This window comes from Mytilus californianus, unplaced genomic scaffold (assembly GCF_021869535.1).
Source record: "Mytilus californianus isolate M0D057914Y unplaced genomic scaffold, xbMytCali1.0.p SCAF_2, whole genome shotgun sequence".
NCBI lineage: Eukaryota > Metazoa > Mollusca > Bivalvia > Mytilida > Mytilidae > Mytilus > Mytilus californianus.
Genome location: NW_026262668.1, coordinates 9,482,098 through 9,503,023, shown reverse-complemented (window position 1 = coordinate 9,503,023; position 20,926 = coordinate 9,482,098). Strand labels below are relative to the sequence as shown.

The window sequence follows — 20,926 nt, the reverse complement described above, 5'->3', positions numbered from 1 at the left end:
CTAGCCTGCAGATTGAATTATAGAAACCACCTGCTAGATTCCCAGAAATCAATGTCCTTTAAGCTGAATGGATCATTAATTAAGGAATCACAACCTGGACAAACACTTGTCTATGATAAGTGGTGCTTAGCCTCTTGTCATTGACTTTTCAGGTGTATATTTTCAATCAATATGAAATTGACATTTTGTTTCCAATTAATTTACCTGGATTGTAAGGGACCCTGCTGTTTTGTCAGTGATTTGGTTTTAATGGAGTCGTTTGAAGTGTCTGTTACAGAAAATGTATGCTTGAATAAAGGAATCGGGTTTCAGAGCTGATTACATTTAATTGTCAGTAGCTTATACTTAAATTAATAATCTATTTCTAAGTGAAGTACAAAAGGTGGTAGTCAACTTGTAAAGTACCTGATTTAACACCTTATTATATAAATATTATATGTTTGGGAGTATTGGATGGTTTGGTTCTTACATAAATTGACTCTTTGTACCGATTTAAGTTTGGAAGAGATTTTGTTCAGATCACTTTAAAGGAATTGCTGTTGTATTTTGTACCCCCTTAAAAAACGAATCATGAAACAGTAGAGTTAAAGATTAACAGAACTGTGTTTGAAGAATTGCAACCATCAAATCCCAAGTTGATGGTGGCAACTTTCAAAATAGTACTATTAATCTAATTCTAATGCAATACTAATAAAATGTTCAAAATAAAACATTAAAAAATGTTGTATGGTCAGGTTGTCTTTGCATATCTTTATTCTTAACAATACCCTGTAGGATTGACTCAATGCCACCAAGTCCACTACAAAGTTACCTCATTTCTGGTCATTCAGATGAAAATTTTACCATTTGAGTCCACAGTTAAGTCTTGATTTTCAGGTATTTTAGATTCTTCATTTAAATTAAAATCTGATTATTGAACAAATTAAAACACTCTCAATAGAACTAAGATTGAACTGTCCAGTTGCATATCATATGGATTAAGTTTGAAGATTTTTTCAACAACAAAATGTATGGTACAGTGACCTATAGTTGCTAGCTTATTGGTCATTTGGTCTCTGGTGGAGAGTTGTCTCTTCATCAATCATGGCATATATTCTTACTTTTATACTATCTAGACAGAACATATGATAGCTGCACACGGACATAGTCAGTGTACATAGTTCAGGCATTTTTACAACAACAAAAAAAACTATCTAGTCGACACAGCTGTACTGGGACATAGTCAGTTTATAAAATGCCAAATTTTCTTTTTCAGAAAGGAGATAATATAAAGAAATTCAGGGAAGATGTAAGTAAATTGTTTAACTAGTAAAATATGTTTATCTTCTTAATTTGAGAACAATTAAATTTTGTAAAAAAAATGTCTGGCCATTATATCATCATTTAGTAAATTTACAGTTTTCTAAAAGCTAAGAACAAAGAACAGAAAATGCATTTTTTCTCCAATTTAAGAATTTGTTAAATGTTTGACATTAAAAGCAGGTGGGTAAAAAACGTCAATAATGAAAACTAAGAGTGATAATGTGACATTAAAGTACGATATATCGAAACAAAATGGGCAAAATGATTGGTAATAAGAATTAAAACAGCAATAATAGTCACTTTTGATTATGTGATTTCAGAGAGTTTACCTATTTCACATCATTATAACATAATGAACAGGATGAATAAAAAAATATAATTAGCAATATAGAATAAGTAGAAAATAACTTAATCGTGTTATATTGTTAAGGGAAAACTACTTTTAGAGATTTTTCAGTTTACATTGAGATAGAAAAAAGGAAATGGAATATTAAGTATTTTTTCAAGTAATTTATCGTTAATTATTACCCTTTTCTTTGTAGAGTGGTGCTAAAATAAACATATCGGATGGATCTTGTCCAGAACGTATTGTCACAGTAACAGGAACTACAGATTGTATAAATAAAGCATTCACATTTATTTGTAAAAAGTTTGAAGAGGTGAGGTTCTCTTTTGTGAGTTGTCTCCCATATTGTTGTATCCTGTAACTTAAAGAAAAAACATGTTTAAGACCAAGATTTTACTTACACGAGGCTGAGGAATGATTGCAAAAAATGAGGTAAAGGGGATTGGAGTTTTGGTACATCTTTCTTCCTTTGTACATTTTTCCTAAAGTCCAACTCCTCAATTTGAACCTTTCTGCTTGCATACTCCCACAAATTTTAAAACTTAAAAAGGTATGAAAAAAAGACAAGAAAAAGGTTATGCTAAGATATGGTTGGACAGTATAGTACAATTCTGTGAAGTTTTATTATGTGCCTCGTAAGAGTTAATTGGAAATAAGTTGTATAACACTTACTTCACGTTAACCTGCTGTTGACAACACATAATTATAATTTATAAAATTTGTTTCGTTTTTAATCTTGTCACCTGGTTATGGCCTTCAACAATGAGAAAAACTCATATTGTTTAAATCTGATGATGGTAACAAAAGCTCTAACGTGATACACAAATAGTTGGTTATGAAATGAATATCAAGAGGAATTTCTTTTTTAAAAGCAGTCATTTTGGTTGGTGTGTGTAATTGCCTGCACATTAAGTGGCAGAACCATTTTCATATCTAACAACATTTAACAAACATTTAGATACAACAAAAAGGACACAGCAATTTAAGAGAAAAGAGAATACATGTTTAAAATGAATTTTATGTCTGTAAAAAAATGAAAAATGGGGTTTGAATGGTCAGTGCATGCTTTTTAACCTCCTTCCACCATTTTGTTTGTAGTCCAATACATGCATTTAGGATGAGTTATTTTTGTTAGAGTTCATATTTTAATTTTGATAAATATTTTATTGTATAGTTCTTGAATGCTAAAGAATGAATAAGTAATGTTTCAACATTTTTTTAACTTTACTTAATTTTTGTCTAATATATGTCAGAAAAATGAACAGTTAAAATAATTACATATGTAAGAAATATTTAAATTGCAATTTTACAATACTGTTAATTAATGTGTTTGTTAGTAATTGGTCATCTTTGAATTCCATATTTGCCATACAGCTTCCACTATCCATCTATTCAATACATGCATATAGATCATTATTCTGGTTATTAGGACCACAATCCATTACTTACACACATACACTATCTTATTATTTCCATACCTTTACCATTATGGTACATTGTATGTTTTAATCTTTTAAAGTGGTCATGAGTTCCTTTGTGATACCATTATACCATATTTGGAAGAAGAAAAAAATGTGTAATATTCAAGCATTTTATCTTGTATGGTTAAAATAAACGACAAAGATTTTGTTTTATCAATTGTTAAATTAAAAACTTTCTTCAAGATGTTTTACAGGCTTGTTTCATTGGAAAACATATGTATCCATACAATAGTGTAGTCTCTGCTTATCTTCAATAGAGGTCAAATCATCTCAAAGGTTTAAACAATTGTAAATGACTGCTCCCTTATGAAAAAAGGTTTTTAAATGCTTGCTTTTTTTTTTTTTTTTAAATAAAAAATTGAAAGAGTTTACATGGTATCACAAGTTACAATATTGACCTCTTTAGATATTGTGTACAATATAGTGCATGAGTAAAAAAAGACATATATTAGATCACGATTTACCATTAAATAAGTTTCAATATTGTATTGACAAACACTACATTATTCAGTTGAATTGGTCATCATATGAAATGAATGTTGACATTGTATGTTATTTGAGTGACATAAAAATGAATGTTGACATTGTATGTTATTTGAGTGACATAAAATGAATGTTGACATTGTATGTTATTTGAGTGACATAAAATGAATGTTGACATTGTATGTTATTTGAGTGACATAAAATGAGTACTATATTGTATTGTTTGTATTTTAGATTTTAGTTTCGTGCATGATTTGTGTTTTTGAAGCATGTGATTTATTGTGTGTCCCTTTTGTATTTTCCAGGATTTACAGAATGCCTTTGTTTTACAGGACTTACAGAATACACCAACAGTGCCTAAACCCCCCGTCACATTACGATTGGTTGTGCCCGCTAGTCAGTGTGGATCACTGATTGGCAAAGGTGGCTCCAAAATTAAGGAAATTAGGGAGGTAAGACTCCTGTCTTCAACATTTTTATTGTGAATTATTTAATTTATGTTGTGACTTTGTTTTTTGTTTTTTAAACAGGATTAAACTACACAAAAAAATAAATCATCTGGTGCAGATGCAGGTTAGGATAAAAAGGGAGAGGAAAAGAGTTGGTTTGCACATTTGTAGTATTAACATTTATTAACCAATGAATAGCAAGTATTTCTTTGGACAAGATTTAAGCTATTAGTAGTTTAAGTGCTTTGATTTTTTCTGGAATATTTTATTGAATTCTTTTGTTTTATGGTTGACACTGCTGGACTTAAGGATTTATTAGACAATAACAAATTAATTTACCACACAATGAAAACATAATCTAATTATTCATAGGGTTAAGTTGTAGCATTGGATTGGAGGAGAATGAATTAATATAATGGCAATATTATGACATTTTTTCCATCATGGTTCATTATGTGATTTTATTTCTTTCTATTATTATTGGTACATCACTTTATTAATTATGACCTCTCATAATTAAATCCAGAACACTAAGAGCAGGGAGGTCAAAAGAGCAGTTTATCGACTTAAGACCTAAGGATTTTGTATAATTTTTAATCCAGTAGACACAAGGCTCATTGGTAAATAATCCAAATCAAAACCTTTTTCAAGAGTTTAAGAGCCCCACCCTTTTTCAAGAACTGATCTGAAATGTAAAATCATCTATGTTCAAAAAGTGAAAGTCTTATTAGTTTGTTTTTGGTTGATGTCCTTTGTTTCTGGTTTTGTAAAAAATCAAACTGTTGGTTATCTCATTTTAATTGTTTGCACGGCATGGGTTTGCTCATTGTTCAAGGCCATAAGAAAAGGAATGATGATGAGTTTAAAAAAAAATGTCCTGTTCCTGTTTATTATTTGAAGAACAGGTGAAGTGGGAGAAATATTTAATCCCTAAAAAAATGCCCCTCCCCCCTTTTACAAAGGATTGATCTTGTGTGTCTTATGTTAAATTTGTAATGTTATCAAGGTATCAAAATCATAATTTTGGTAGAAAAATCTTAATTGGGCTAGAGAAAATGTGAAAATAGAGAAAAAGAGTCTTCATGCACTGAGTGTTAGCAATATAAGTATGATTATATTGCTATTATTTCTATGTAAGAAAGGTTTATGTTCTCCTGGACAAATAATGACAGACTAACTTAATTATCACATATGAAGGTCTTTGTCATTACCTGATTATTATTTTTGGCACCACCATTAAATTCTATAACACAAACCATGTGCTGTGTTGGCATAGATAGATCTGATGTGATCTGATGTGACATCAGGACATTCTCCACTAATTTTTTCCATTAAAGATGGTCACTTGGGTCCATCCAAGAATTACCTGAGATGGAAACAATGTATAGGAGCAACCATAAAACTCTAAATAATGACTTCCAGTATGAGTATGGTTGGGAGAACTTGGTTGATTGTAGATATGTGTTGTGCAGTGTCTATAATTTTCAAGGACATTTAGCTATGGTTGGGAGAATTTGATTGATTTTTGTAAATTTGTGATATGCTGTTTCTAAAGCTTTCAGGGAATTGACAACTATGTTTTGTGTTCTGTCATCATGTAGGATTTTAAAGAAATTTATTTGAAAAGTTCTCAGAAGTTTTAACTTCACTATTGCTTATTTGTGTCAAATTTGAAATGTATATGTTATGCATGTATAAATATATTAAATGTAAATTTGAATTATTTTGATTGTAGTAATTAAACTCCAATTTTCTACCATCAAATGACACCATGGCACCCTAATATCAAGGCACTTGTCCCTAGAGGGAGGAGAGGGCATACCCATTTTGAATTTCCTCTTCACAATATTTTTGACACTTAGTTTTGGGCTTATTTAATTACAAATCTTTCCTAACAGATGTAAATGTATACTACACAACATGAAAGTAACAGTAAGACAAATTAGCACCTCTATTGGAGACTACGAGACAGATAAGGCTTATCATTACAAATATTGGGGGTGTTGTCTAGATGATTTAGAAGATAGCTGAATCATATCTTTGTGATCAGTCTTATGAATGGAACATAACAAAGTGACTTGTTAAGATTACCATACCATGGCAGATACTATACACACTTATACAGAGAGTGTAATGAGTGCTCTTCTAACTCTCCATGATAAACCAACAGTGCTGAAAGTGAGTTAAACACCCAACAATCAATCAATATAATTCTCTATTTTGATGGAATACTGCAAAATTTCTTAAAATACATCTATGACATGGTTATTTTTTTTATTGTTAATGACATGTTTGAAGCACTGGTGTTGGTTGGTAGTTGGTTTACTTGGACTGATACTTTGGTGTATAGTATCTGTTTTATGACATGTTTGAAGCACTGGTGTTGGTTGGTAGTTGGTTTACTTGGACTGATACTTTGGTTTGGTGTATAGTATCTGTTTTATGACATGTTTGAAGCACTGGTGTTGGTTGGTAGTTGGTTTACTTGGACTGATACTTTGGTGTATAGTATCTGTTTTATGACATGTTTGAAGCACTGGTGTTGGTTGGTAGTTGGTTTACTTGGACTGATACTTTGGTGTATAGTATCTGTTTTATGACATGTTTGAAGCACTGATGTTGGTTGGAAGTTGGTTTACTTGGACTGATACTTTGGTGTATAGTATCTGTTTTATGACATGTTTGTAGGACTGGTGTTTGTTGGTAGTTGGTTTACTTGGAATTGAACCAAGCAAAGGCAGCAATTTTCCATGTCAAAGAATTTTATCCAAAAATGAGCAGACTAGAACATATAATTCATTGTGAAATTATCATTCTCTGTGAATTGTAGGGATTCTTAATAGACAATGGTTTCATAATGTATTAGGATAAGTAATTATAAGTCTGGGAAGCCTCATTGTCATGAATTATTGTAATTTTGGCTGATAGGTCTTATCAAATGTATGTTCTAATTACATCTATATGCTGCAGTTTTACCTGTTAGAGTTATAGTCTACTAATCACTTGTTACATTAATGTGCATTTTTTTATTACATATAGTAGTAAAGTATTACAAAAACCGATAAAGGCAATTATCCGTTAGTAGTGGGTATTTAAATAAGTTGAAGAAATGGATTTCAAGGAATAAAGCATATAACTTATTTGGATGTTTTGGAATAAGAAATTATAGTATAATTACAACTGTCAATTTTGTTTTAATGGTCTTTAAGGCAGAACAAAAATATTTTTTTTTGTATTTTGTAATTCTTAAATGCAGTGTTCGGTTTCCTCCTAAGTTGTAAAAGATTTAAAAAAACTTCTTGGTATATGGTTTATTTTAGAAGGGCTAAAGGATGGGTGAACGTGAAATAGCTGTCAAATCACAGATCAAATATTAAGGACTGGTCTTTTTATTGCTGTGCCTCATCTTGACTGTTGTTGGAAGGTGATAAATGAAAAGCTAAAAAACTGCTATAAGGACCTATGTCCTTTGGTCTGTGGTTGACAGTAATTGACAATCATACCACATATTCTTTTTTATATGGCAATTGTTTTCTATTCGTTTGATGTGTTTGAGCTTTTGATTTTGCCATTTGATAAGGGACTTTCCGATTTGAATTTTCCTTGGAGTTCAGTATTTTTGTTATTTTACTTTTTTTTTATACTGATACTTTAAGTTTTACATAAACAAAAATAGAGAATTTCCAACCATTAGGAATATCTTTATGCAATCTCGTCAGCAAAAATGATACTTTTAGAAAAAGTGTAACCTCTGATGGCTTGCTTAGTGATTTAATGACTTAAATTATGTCATTTTGCTTGTGAGCATCAGGCATTGCCTAAGTGGAGACATGTGTTGTTAATTTACAAAATTATTTAATGATCAGATGTGAGGGTGTTAGATTCCTTGCTTATGGATCTGTCATACATTTGGCAGAGAACATTGCCAATGTGTATTTATAGGACGGCTAATATTTTGATGGACTCCCTCAAATATAAACCTATTAATGAATGCAATATGCCTATCATCTTGTCATGTTTTTGTTAGCACATTGTAGTAATTATTATAACTTGTTGTGTACACTTAATAATTAGGGTCTGTATTCACTTTGGGCGCTGAAAAAATAAACAGGGTCAAAACAAATAAAAGTATGTCAATGGAATTTACAATAATGCAAACATATTTGACTTGAGTTTATGTTAAGGATGTTATACTCATAAAGGTCTTTATGATTCCGAAAGTGTTGTGATTAAGCTGCTTTTACTTTCTGTTTCCTTTGTATAAGCTGTTTCTTAAGAGGTAAAAATATCTTCCTTTCACTTTGTTCTGTAGGGTTAAGTTGGTAGTAACACTTTTTATAACAAGTATTAAAACGTGCAGTTTTGTGGATTCCTTTGGGTTGAATGATGTCTTATGGTATAAGCATGTCTGTCTTTGAGTGTGGTCATTGGATGTCAGGCTCTTTGAATGATAGGTTGTGTATAATCGTACAACTGTTAAACAAAAGTGGCCGAAATATTAGAGCTGATCTTTTTGGACTTGATTCAGGATGATTACAAGCCATTTTGATTTGTTTAGATATTTTTTTAATTTAGATAGGTTTTGACTAAAATATGAAGAAAATAGTTTTATTTTATAGTTATACATGTAGAAGTATGCTATTATTTTCTAGCTATACATGTAGAAGTATGCTTTTATTTTATAGCTATACATGTAGAAGTATGCTATTATTTTATATCTATATCCTAGTGTTATTGGTTCTCGATAGTGTAACAAACTTTTCCCCGTAGAGCCAGTTCTTCAAATAAATGTGGTCAAAGTTGATTGTGTTAATTTAGTAGATACTTGTATTTATTTCCCCTTATCCTCACGATTTTCTCCTGCATAAATCAAGAAAAATCAAAACATCTGTTGTTGTGCTCAATTTTGACATTGTGTGCAATACGTCATCAGCTCTCGATAGTTGTGAAAAGTATAGTATGGTATGCATGTTTAATATTAATAGAGGATTTAAAATTACGCAAATTGAAGAAAAATATCAATTAAGTATCATTTGTCTCTAGAAACAAATAATTTTTTATGAATTTTGCCTTATCGATCAATTTAGGCATCTTTAACAGATATCCTAGGAATTATCACTAAAGGGAAAAAATTTGCATTGAATATTAATCTTAATATATTTTATATAGTTTTGAATTATTGAACTAATTCTCATATGTTATAAGAAGTTGTCACAGCTGTTATTAATATTTTACTGTCACAGTAACAATATTTAAGGGCATTACTTTTTCGATAATTGAATTGAATTAGATTTAAAAGTTCATAAGATATTGCCCAAACTGCGTTCCATAGATTTTTTTCCTTAGCGACGTCACACCACATCTAACAGTTGTGTATTACGTATGTGGACTTGACCTTCTTTTCGAGCTAAGTTTTGTTTACATTTAAAAACGTGCTATTTATGAACCAAGGGGATGAAGTTGGGGTAGTTTTGGGAATAAGGAAAAGTTGGTTAAAATCGGAAAATATTATTTCTACTGTTGTACCATGTCTGAAAATTTGAAATGGTGAAATAATTGCTTGCTTGAAGTGAATTTTTGTTCTGTCCTTGAAATCCCGACAAATAGAAAACATGTGCGATTTGCGAAATACATCTATTTTAACCATGCGCATTGTTATCGATAACTGATTACTATCGAGAACAGATGACTACACGATACATGAAGAAGTATGCGACAGAAAATTTTCTCTCAAGTGTTACTGAGCTGTTATATGATATTGTCCTTACAAAGTAGATCCTGTTGCCTTTTAGGACTCCCAACCTTGAACCTTAACATAAAAGCCCTATGTTTAGTGGATTTCAACAATTTTTCATATAGAACAATACTCTTCATGAAAGTCTGTACTATAAAAACAAACATGAAAAAAAAACATACTTAATCTTGAAAAAAAACATACTTAATCTTGAAAAAAAACATACTTAATCTTGGAAAAAAAAACATATCTAATCTTGAAAAAAACATACTTAATCTTGAAAAAAAACATACTTAATCCTGAAAAAAAACATACTTAATCTGAAAAAAAACATACTTAATCTTGATAAAAAGAAACATACTTAATCTTGGAAAAAAAAAACATACTTAATCTTGAAAAAAAAACATACTTAATCTTCTTTTTAAGCAAGCAACAATCAATTCATCAAATTCAATTTCCCTTTACAGACAACGGGCGCACAGATACAGGTAGCATCGGAAATGTTGCCGAATTCCACAGAGCGAGCAGTGACTGTGTCGGGCACAGCAGACGCCATTACAGCCTGTATACAGAATATCTGTAACATCATGTTAGAGGTACGTGTGTTTATGTTGTGTCATGTAGACGCTTACTGTGTATTCAACAAACATTTATAAACAATTTCAATATCTTCTAAAAGAGTTTCTGAATTTCGAAGGGCAGGAGTTCACAATTGTTTCTTTAAGTTAATGTCACAGACTTAAATGTTTTAATTTCACTTTTCAATATTCAATGGAAAGCTTTGATAAAGTTTTGAAGAATTATTGTTCAGGCAAACTGTATATTTACAGTGGTTTTTTTTTTCAGAATTGAATTATTTTAGATCATTATCTAATATTTAAAGGTTATAGACACATTTTTGAACCCTGTAGTATTAAATCTTAATTCAAATTGTTCCTGATTATTACTAAGGAAAAGTTAGCTGTGCAAATATTATATATAAGTATGGAAAAAACTGTCACGTTTTGAAGAAAGTATGTAAATGATTGGTCAGTCAGGATAAGAGACAAACCATGTAAATTTCTCCTTATTGTCTTATTCGGTATACTAAAATAATGAGAATTGCTAAGTCATTCGAACATAATGATAGTTTGCTAATTAGAAGAAAAAATTTGTGTTAAATTAACCGAAAAAATAAAAAGTTGTTTCTAATCTTTCTATAATCATGATAAAGCAGTTAACATCTGAGCCGTACTTGCAACAAATACCTTCAAGCCTTGCAGCTAAACAAAATGAAGCAAAAGATATAAAATCACTGTAATTTCTAGTAAGCTTGATTCTTTATATAAATTAAAGATTTTAGGATTAAAAAGAAAACGTAGAGTATTGACATTCTGCAAAAAGGCTTTTATTGATCCAAGTTCTAACGGAAAAAATATAGAAGTAGTCGGAAGTTCATAATGTGTATATTTCTTTCTAAATAAAATAGCAATTTTTTTGTATTTTCAAGATTCAAGGATTGAAATTGTATCCTCTTTTTTAAAATTGGCCCTGCACACTATTTATTTTTATCAAAAGAAGAATATTTTTCTTAATTAAATTTATAAACAAATATTTTGAAATATTGAAATGTCAGTTTAGGGATTGTTTCTTTGACTAGGATTTATTTGTTTTATGTGTTCATATTTAAGGACGCCTTTCTTCAAGTACAAAATGTATTAATTTTAACAGTTAATGACCCAAATTTTAACACTTCTCATTATCAAAAAGTGAATTTTAACTATTTGCTTATTGCTTAGCTTAAAACTATACATTTCCATCAAGAAATGAAATGATCATTTAAAATCTCAGCTTTGATTCAAAGTTTTACCAATGAAGGTTTCAGTAAAATAAAAAAAAGAATAATGATTTTATTTATCTGGCAAGAATAACTTAATGTTTAACTACAGGCTTATTCATTATATTCCATTTATTACATCCAATATATTTTTTAGGAAAAACAGGCATTCTTATATAGTTAGGCATGTTAATAATTGATAAAGTATATAACGCTGCAATTAGTGGCATGAATTAACAAAAAATGCCCATTTTCACTAGCAACTTGTGCTGAAAACTTTAAATGACATTCTTTTAATTATGAAATTCATACATACTGAAAATTTGAATTTTTTTATTTGATCTTTAATTTTTTGGAAAACAAATTTCATTGTCAAATTTTTTTTTTTTTTTTTTTTAGTTATTAGAAGGAAAAAATAACTGTCGAACGGAATCATTTTTCAATCTATTTATATATTGATAAAGATCATATTAAAGCACAAGTTTGAGAAAAATGGTGCAGGATTATTTAACGTGTTTAATATTCAGTATAATCTCAGATAAACACATTTTCTCTGTAAATTTTTCCAGCAGTCAAACTCGGGATTAATAAATGCCTGTCTCCCTCAATGTTTCCATGGTTATTGCTTAATTCCTTGACTTAATTTAGTACCGAAACTTGTAGCTATAACTACTTCCTGTCGATGTTACCTTTAACCTTTGGTTCCTTTCCTCTTTCCTCTGCAGTCCCCTCCCAAGGGAGCAACAATCCAATACCGTCCAAAACCCGTTGTCCCTCCAGTAATCTTCACTGGGGGTCAGGCATATACAGTTCCGGGTGGGCAGATACCGATGACAATACCAGAGGTAAGTACAATTTATCGCTATAGTAACCTAACTGAATCTTGAATCATATATGTCTGGTTTTTCAAAATTTTATTTATTATAACGAAAAAAAATTATGAAAATCATACATATTGAAAATTTTGTTTGTTTCATTTTGTGCTTATTTTTTTTTGAAAATGAATTCCATTGCCAAATTTATTTCATTTTCATTAAAAATTATACAAACTTTTTTCAAAATCTTGGTCATTTTAAGACTGTGTGGTTTGGTCTATTGTATGAAATTGAAACATATATAATTTAAGACTTCAGTACTTTTAACTGATATACATGATATAGATTGATATATTTTTCTCAAGACTGTTTGAAGATTTTTAGTATTTTTGAAGTTAAAACTTTTTTTAATTGAAAAACAGACACCAAAAATTCTAAAAAAACATAATGGTCTGTTTAAGATAAATATTCTGTGAAAAGTTTAAAAAAACAATTCAGGAAAAAGGTCATCTAAAAATGTCTTCATTGTGTTTTCACAAAAGAAAAATGATGCTTGAGAAAAATATCTTACATGTATGTTATAATACAATTGTCTTTTTTAAAAACCTTAGCTTTATCTTGCCCTTGTGACAATAATGGCAAGGTGTTGTGAACTAATGCTTCAAGTCAAACATACCCCTATATATAGAGAGCTGTTTTGTAGCCTGTAGCTATGTGTTGTATATAATAACTGCATTATAACATCAAACAATTATTATACAGTTTTTCCAAAAAGACGGTTGATTTGTGAAAAATAGTGAAATAATTGACTTATAACATGATTATACTACAGTTTGATCTGTTGATGGTTACCCAGTTGACAACTGCTCAATTAAAATTGTAAATCAATTGTGTAACGTGGACATGCAGTAGGAAATCATGTTTTTCAATGGGTTAAAGGGGGGATGCATTTTGACTATTCATTTTACAAAATGATAAATCCATCTACCTTTGAGGTGCCATACAAGGTGTTTGCTCTGTAAATGCAATACAATTATGTAATCTGGATAGTTGTTGTAAAGGTAATCATCTCATGTACACAAAAAAAATCTTCATTGATGCAAAAATAATCTACATTTCATGAAACTAATTACATGAAGATAATTTTTCCTTAATAATAGTTTTATAATTATGATGTGAAAATGTACTATGGAAACACCATGACAACAACAACATGATTCACATAGATATTAAGATTAAGAATTTTATGCAAAAGATGTACTGATTTGAATTCCAAATGTATAAGGAGTTGTCATGAAGAGGTCTATTTGAGTTGGCAGAGATACTGAAGCACTATACCAAAAAATAGGACTGCAGCCATACAAGTATTCTGTATGAAGTTTTGTATAAAGATGTTGGGCATATAATGTCTTGTCCATTAATCTTATTGTAGAAGAAAAAAAGCAAGAGTAAAAGAAGTTTCTTTCATAATTTTTTTGCTAGGATGAAATTTGAAAAAAAGCAGGACAGGAGTTTTGAGTAAAAAAGGCAGGATGACAATTTATTTTAAAAAAAGTCAGGATAAACTAATTAAAAAGAAAGGCAGGACCAAATAGAGTGAAAAGAAAAAGGCAGGACAGAGATTAAAACCAAAAAAAATATACAGGACAAAATTTTTCATCCTAGCCCCCCCCCCCCATAAAATCAAATGGTCACACTAAGCTCCCTTACTGCATATATGATTGTTAACACGTTGTTAAGTGCATATCTTTTCATTACTAAAATATTGAGTGCTGAAATATTCCACCAGCAGCCTTTTGTCATTTAAAAAAAAAACCTGATATACAAGGAAACAGAACTGAGCAAAATAATAGTGAAACAGTTAACATAGATTTTGAAGGATATTAACCTTATCTATTAAGACTGATGATAACAAAGAGAGAGCTTTTCATTACTCTGAACAAAATATCCTGTAAATCCTGCTTGGTTCATATAATGAATCCTGCTTATATGGAATATAAAGTGCGTGAAATTAAATCCCTTACGATCGGTACTAATCCATCGGCTTTCCTGTTTTGTACTGCATTATTTCTATTTGCTATCAGTCTGTAGGCAGACGTTTTCTGTCTTTTTTTTATCCAGAGGTATTATTTTTATAACAACACAACGCCACTGTCGACATCACATTTTATAAGCGGATTAGATATTGAAGGATTAGACATTTCTCACGTTTGTAGAGGACAATTGAACCTTAGCAAGTTTTGTATACAATTTGACGAAAGAAGTACATGACATTTTGTTAGTTTGATGTTGACAATTGGTCAGATCTGAGATTTCCTGAGTGGAAAGAATCTAAATATAAAAGAAAGGAGTTCTGGTATGATTTCAAATGAGACAATTTTCTACCATGTTTACATGATAAAAGCATTGAAACAAAAATTTTACAGTTTTCCGGAAAAAAACACCAAGTTTGGCTATTATCAGATGGTTACATTAGAAGTTTAAAATAGCCTTCACATTAAACATATCTTTAGAAAAAATGACTTTTTCTCAGCAACAACCAGCCAATCTTGTATTACTTCTTTAAAAATAAATCAAAATCAAAATGAAATCAAACATTATGCAGGATCTAAATTTCAAGCATACATATATATAACTATAGTTAGTGTTTTATAGTCCTTAAAACATGAAATCACTGTTTTAAGTTTGAAATATCTTTAAAGCAATGTTAACCTTTTCATGACAATCAGGATTTTTCATGACAATAAACATTAGCCTTTAGGATGCTTTTTTTTCTCATAACTTTGATCCACTAGTGGAAAGAAAACAATATTAATATAATATCTACCTACACAATCAGATATATTCAAAATGAGATATATATATAATGGATAATGATCGATTTTTTTTTTTATAATATTAAAAAAAAAAATTAATTTGCATTCCTTCCTTTTATGACATTTCTACAAAGAAAATATCATTGTCATCGTAGGGATTATCGTTTGCTTCAGAAGATATTAGTCTTGGAAGCATTTGAATGTCAAACTTTATGTACCTTATATTATTTGCCTGTCATCATCAAAGCGGAATAAGAAAAATGAGTTATCATTATAGAGTCAGTATTCAAGTTCACATGAAATCATAAGTTAATAATTTTGACAAGGTAGAAATGATACAGTACATAGAAGATAATGGCCTTTTATTATGTGCTTATTAAGTCTTAATGTTGTTCAGGTAAGTATAAACAAATCTCCGTTTAATAAATGTCAAGGAGACAGCAGCCCACCATTTAAAAGACCTGTTATGTTGTGGTAATACGAATTGTGAGTTTTTATTTTAATTTATAAAAATCAAAAACAAATTATAAAAGATCAAAGGAACTTTCCCAATATATGAGGTGAAAATGCAAATTTCACCTAAATTGTAGGACAGTTAACTATTAAAATAAGACAAAGAGAAGATAATCTTCACTGTATAGTCTTCATCAGTGATTGAATTCCCATATACCTTATACAGTGCAGTTTGATGGTGATAAACTATTTATTAATTAGTAGTCGAATATTACATTTGTATAATGACATGTAGTCCTCTGTTGTTGTACTAACTTTCATTCTTTCATATATATGTACCACAAAAAATAGTATACCGTAAAATTTGTACTGCATTGTATTACCAGAACTTTATTACTAGGTGAAGTATGCAACCTGCTATATGTTGGGGAGATTACAATGTCCACATACTTACACTGTGTTAAGAGAGGTAAAAGATACCGAATGTATATTCAAACTCATTAGTCAAAAAACAAACTGACAAACGCCATGGAAATTTTTTTTCTGTATTTTATGAAAAGGTTATCAATTCTGGGTAGAGAAAATGTATAAATTCTACCCCTTGTTTTAAATAGCATGTCTTTTATATTGTTAATGATGAAAAGTGATCACATTTTTGTTCTCTTTAAGAAGGTTAACCTGCAGTTTTCTTACAAATTAGAAATTTTATGTTATTGAAAAGATGATATCTAAGGATTCCATATTTGATTTCCATAGCAATACCAAAACCCAACTGATATACAATCTTAGACTCTGCCTTAACCAGTGACAGTATGATCTCCTTAATCTATAGCAGAGCTTGCACACTTCTGTTTTGACAGATGTTACTATGACAACAACAGTATGTTAAGCCTTTTACAGAAGTCACTATGGCACCAACAGTATGCCTAGTCTTTAACAGATATGTTGTATTGAATTTATATATATATTTCAGATGAACAAATTACATCAGATATCATTACAGCAGGGTATTCCAATAATTCCAACATCACAACCTTTACTTCCAAGTGAGTGTGTTACAATAATTCACGGTTGAATCTAGGATTGAACCTTTTGGTACATGCCCCTCAAAAGTTTACAAATATTTGGACAAAGAATGCACACAATGAGAGCATATTATTCTCCTCTGTGGACTTTATGGAATTCATAGTTTTTAAGTCCAAACAATTTCATCTTAATTTTACAAGACAAAGGGATTGACCTGGGTTTTTTTTTTTGGCCAAAATCCTAGATACAATCCTTATATTCATTTCACTAACCTGAGGTAAAGATGATCAAACTATAGGTAAAATGAACTGAACACATCATAAAATACTTAAAAATCATAGCGATGTTAAAAAACAGTACTACCATTTTATCGACTTTTGAAGAATTCTGAATTTTTATATGAATGATATGATGAAATGTGCAAAGAACATTAGGATTTTGGTTTTTGCATCTTAGAGAAAAGAGGGAAAAAATTTATGTACCAAACTTCATAACATAATAAGACAATCCAATGTCCATACATACTTGCTACAATTTGAAAATAATCTCTTCAAATGATCTGCATTTGGAGCAATTGGCAACTATCTTGACCTATTTCACACCTATATTTACAGCATGCCAAGTCCCTTGGTACCAGGGAACAACTAATGATTTTATCTGTAATCAAAAGAAAGCAAACTATGTCATAACAGACAGAAGCAAGTAGATTCTATTCTTTGTTTTGATGAAAAACAGTAAATAAATGAACACAATGCATCGTATTTCAATCACAAACTGAAAAAGAATTACATCTATAACATTTCTTAGACTTTGGTCAAACAACATGATTATTGAAATACTAAATATTTTGTAAAGGTGATACCACCATCTGTTTTTCTGATAAATAGAAACAGAACAGATGTTTAGAGAGGCTACACATTGTGTTTGGGGTACTGAGGATTCATGGTTATTCGTGGGTTACCAGCCAAGAACAAATATTCTACTGGCTTATATATAGGCTTTGACAAAATCAAATGTCCACGAAAGTACACAATATCCTCAATCAACGAAAATTGGTACCCACGAAAATACAAAATATCTTCAATCAACGAAAATTGGTACCCACGAAAATAAATGAATCCACAGTAAATTACTAGCTGATTGAAAGAAAATAATGGACCTGGTATCCACTGCAACATACGGTGTTCTAGATAGAGTATCCAAAAAACAAAACTGAAAATAACAAAGCAGAATATATGTATCCCATATAATTTGCAGAAATATTACGATTATTTCATGTTTAAATTTGAACTTTCAGTGCATCATGCTCCTGGTATACCAGTTGCATACAGACATGCCAGTCCGGCAGCTATTCCACAGAATACACAACAGACACATGAGATCTCCATACCAAATGACTTAATAGGGTGTATTATTGGCAGAGGTGGTCAGAAAATTAATGAAATCAGGTAATTAAAAATAGATAAAATGCTCATTATTGGCAAAAGTACAAATTACAATATGGTAAAGAAACTGGTTTATTACATTGGTAGCAATGAATTACATTGATTTCCCAGTCAAATAAAAACCGATAATTTCACATGTGAAATAAACGTGGTTATTTCACTCTCTGACATCATACAACAATAGGCGTTGTCAAGACGTCGATAACGTCGGATCAAAACAAATTGTGAATGCGTAGAAAAAAGATATAGTTCCTTACATTTTCTACATTAATTTCATTAAAAAAAGCCATTTGCCAATGTAATAAAAAGAATAACTAATCAAAGAATTCAAATATCGAAAAATATTCAACTCGTGACCGAACAACACTGATAATTAACTCATGCGCTACGCGCATTCGTGAATTAATGTGTTGTTCGGTCACTCCTTGAATATTTTCCTCTAGAAAGGCTTGTATAGTTTGCACTGGTACATAGTCCACACCCCCTTCTCCCCACGAAATTTTAGGTAAAAAAACTTTTTGTAACTGTTAAAAAAGGTCTAATGAAACTCCAGTAATTTCAAATCCTGTGCGGTCGTTTGCGGTATTTTCTTGGAAAAACCTGTTTTCCATCATCAAACAGAAGCTGAAACTGCTTGTAATGATTCTAGAACGCTTCATGATTGTTAAAATAAGTTTAATTCACTTAAAAAACAATTTAGAAACTTGTGTATGTTTAAACAGGAAGTTTAAAAAGCACGTGTAAAAGAAGAAATTAACCGGTGAAAGTCGAAATCCGTACATAACAGATATCACTATAATACGACTTTGAAAGTAAAACAGTTCCATCCTTTTGTAAAACAGTCTTTAATATATCTATCACATTAATGTTTGAAGGGTCTTAAGCTAATACAAACCATATTAGTCAGTATGAAACACCAAAACGGAACGAACAATAACCGATTACGTTTTGTAGTTTACAAATTCTAAGCTGGTTTACGGTTGTCTTTTTCACTATGTTTGTATCGTTTCAATCAAGCAGATACCAGTTTATTTCAACCAATGCATTGAAAAGAAACGAGAAATTTGTAATGAAAGGTTTAGTTTTTATATTTATCAGTATTAATTTGATATTGAATAGAAATAACTTATTAATATGGATGAGTTAAAATTATTAGTTTGAAAAATGATAAGAGCGCCCTCTACAATATAAATAACAAAGATGGCGGAACGTAAACAAACCACCTCGCCCGCGAAATTGAAATTTTTCTCTTATTTCTTGCTTATTGTACTCTATAGTCCGCACCCCGTCTGGAAGGTCCAATTTTGGAGAATAAAACTGCGGATTATACAAGCCTTTCTACGGTATTCTATAAATATTATCTCAATTAATTTCCAAAAAAGACACTTTTTATTAATCACCTGTCTAAGACGAGCTTAAAGGGGGAAGGGCATATCATGTGCTCATAGTGCAGCTTTTTATTCAATATAGTCATGTTGTTAACGTAAGAAGTAAAACATTTAATGGCATAATAGAAAGGTTAATTTCAACAGTCAGCCTCTATTTCATTTCAGACAAATGTCAGGTGCTATGATAAAAATTTCCAATGCAGAGGAAGGGTCCCCCGACCGTAAGGTGACAATTACTGGTACGATAGAAACCATTGGATTGGCACAGTATTTAATAAACACAAGGTTAGTATAACCAACATATTTGTCAGACAATGTGGGAGACCTCATTTATGAGTGAATTGACTATGGCATGAGTTATCAGGGAGCCTTAATTGTTTGTTAATTATAAACACCACCAGTATGATGAATCTTCCAGCAGGTACATAAAAGTCAATATAAAGAATTGTTTGTGCAGTTTTTTCTATTTTTAAAGAAAATGAGGTGTCTCACTTGCCTGTTTTTATAATTGAGCAATAAATTAAGTATCTTCATGTGAGAGTGCAGTAATCTACTAGACCTTTGACTTAGATAATAACACTTAATTTAAGATGAAAATAGTATGAATAATTCTATGTTTAATTTTTAATTTAATAAGCATGGTTTTATATTGCTTTAAATATAACAGTAGGGAGGAGTGTAATTTAGGCTTGGGGTAATTATCAGCTTAACTTTATAGTAAAACAGCAGTTACTTAATTTAAGTGTTCAATTATTATACCAAAAATCACAAACATTTTTAAATTCCCCTTCCAAAGATAATTTGGTTTAAAATGCCATTAGAAAATTGTTATTGTTGATAAATTTGAAAAAAAGAAAAGAAAAGAACAAAATAATTAACTGCTGTTGTTTAACCCAGATAAGATAATGTATTTATCTTTGGAAAGTTTTGTGGTATATAGATTATTTTGATATATATCATTATTTAAGACTATTCTGATGATTAGAAAGTATGACATTCTTTTAATGGTCTTTTTTCACCTTGGTTGGTGTTATTTGATTTTAAAAAATTCAGGCAAAACTGTTTTTGCTTTGCAGTATAATGTATGTCCAGCCTTGGTACTGATAGTGACAATATAACGGTAAATGAAATCCATCTTCCACAATCAATTGCCCCGTTTTTATACCATGTGTTCTTGTGCTTTATGGTCAATATTTATACACTTGAAGATTAAGATGCCTGGAATTTAAGATACCTGTAGGCATCTTAATCGTCTAACATTTTGAAGGGAGGTAACCCAGATCGTGTCTGATTGCCATAACTGCACTTAGTGATATCCTCTTTGTTATAAAATGTTATTTTTGTAATTTTCCTGTTTTCCTTCCCAGATAAT

The 20,926-nt window shown here is 30.4% G+C and overlaps 1 protein-coding gene across 12 annotated transcripts in view; it reads left to right on the top strand.

Annotated features, from left to right (window-relative positions):
* The window catches only part of LOC127727865 (poly(rC)-binding protein 3-like), a 152,378-nt gene that overhangs the window by 122,261 nt on the left and 9,191 nt on the right, over nt 1-20,926 (top strand). For 8 of the 12 annotated variants that reach the window (XM_052234988.1, XM_052234998.1, XM_052234989.1 and 5 more), the window contains 9 exons: nt 1,256-1,288; nt 1,845-1,961; nt 3,918-4,064; nt 10,263-10,391; nt 12,337-12,456; nt 16,669-16,741; nt 17,336-17,419; nt 18,019-18,169; nt 19,720-19,839. In XM_052234988.1, coding sequence (XP_052090948.1) covers nt 1,256-1,288; nt 1,845-1,961; nt 3,918-4,064; nt 10,263-10,391; nt 12,337-12,456; nt 16,669-16,741; nt 17,336-17,419; nt 18,019-18,169; nt 19,720-19,839 — 974 coding nt within the window. Of the gene's footprint in view, nt 1-1,255; nt 1,289-1,844; nt 1,962-3,917; nt 4,065-10,262; nt 10,392-12,336; nt 12,457-16,668; nt 16,742-17,335; nt 17,420-18,018; nt 18,170-19,719; nt 19,840-20,630; nt 20,675-20,926 lie in introns of all 12 variants that reach the window. The other 4 variants (XM_052234999.1, XM_052234996.1, XM_052235000.1 and 1 more) reach the window with 4 other exon arrangements.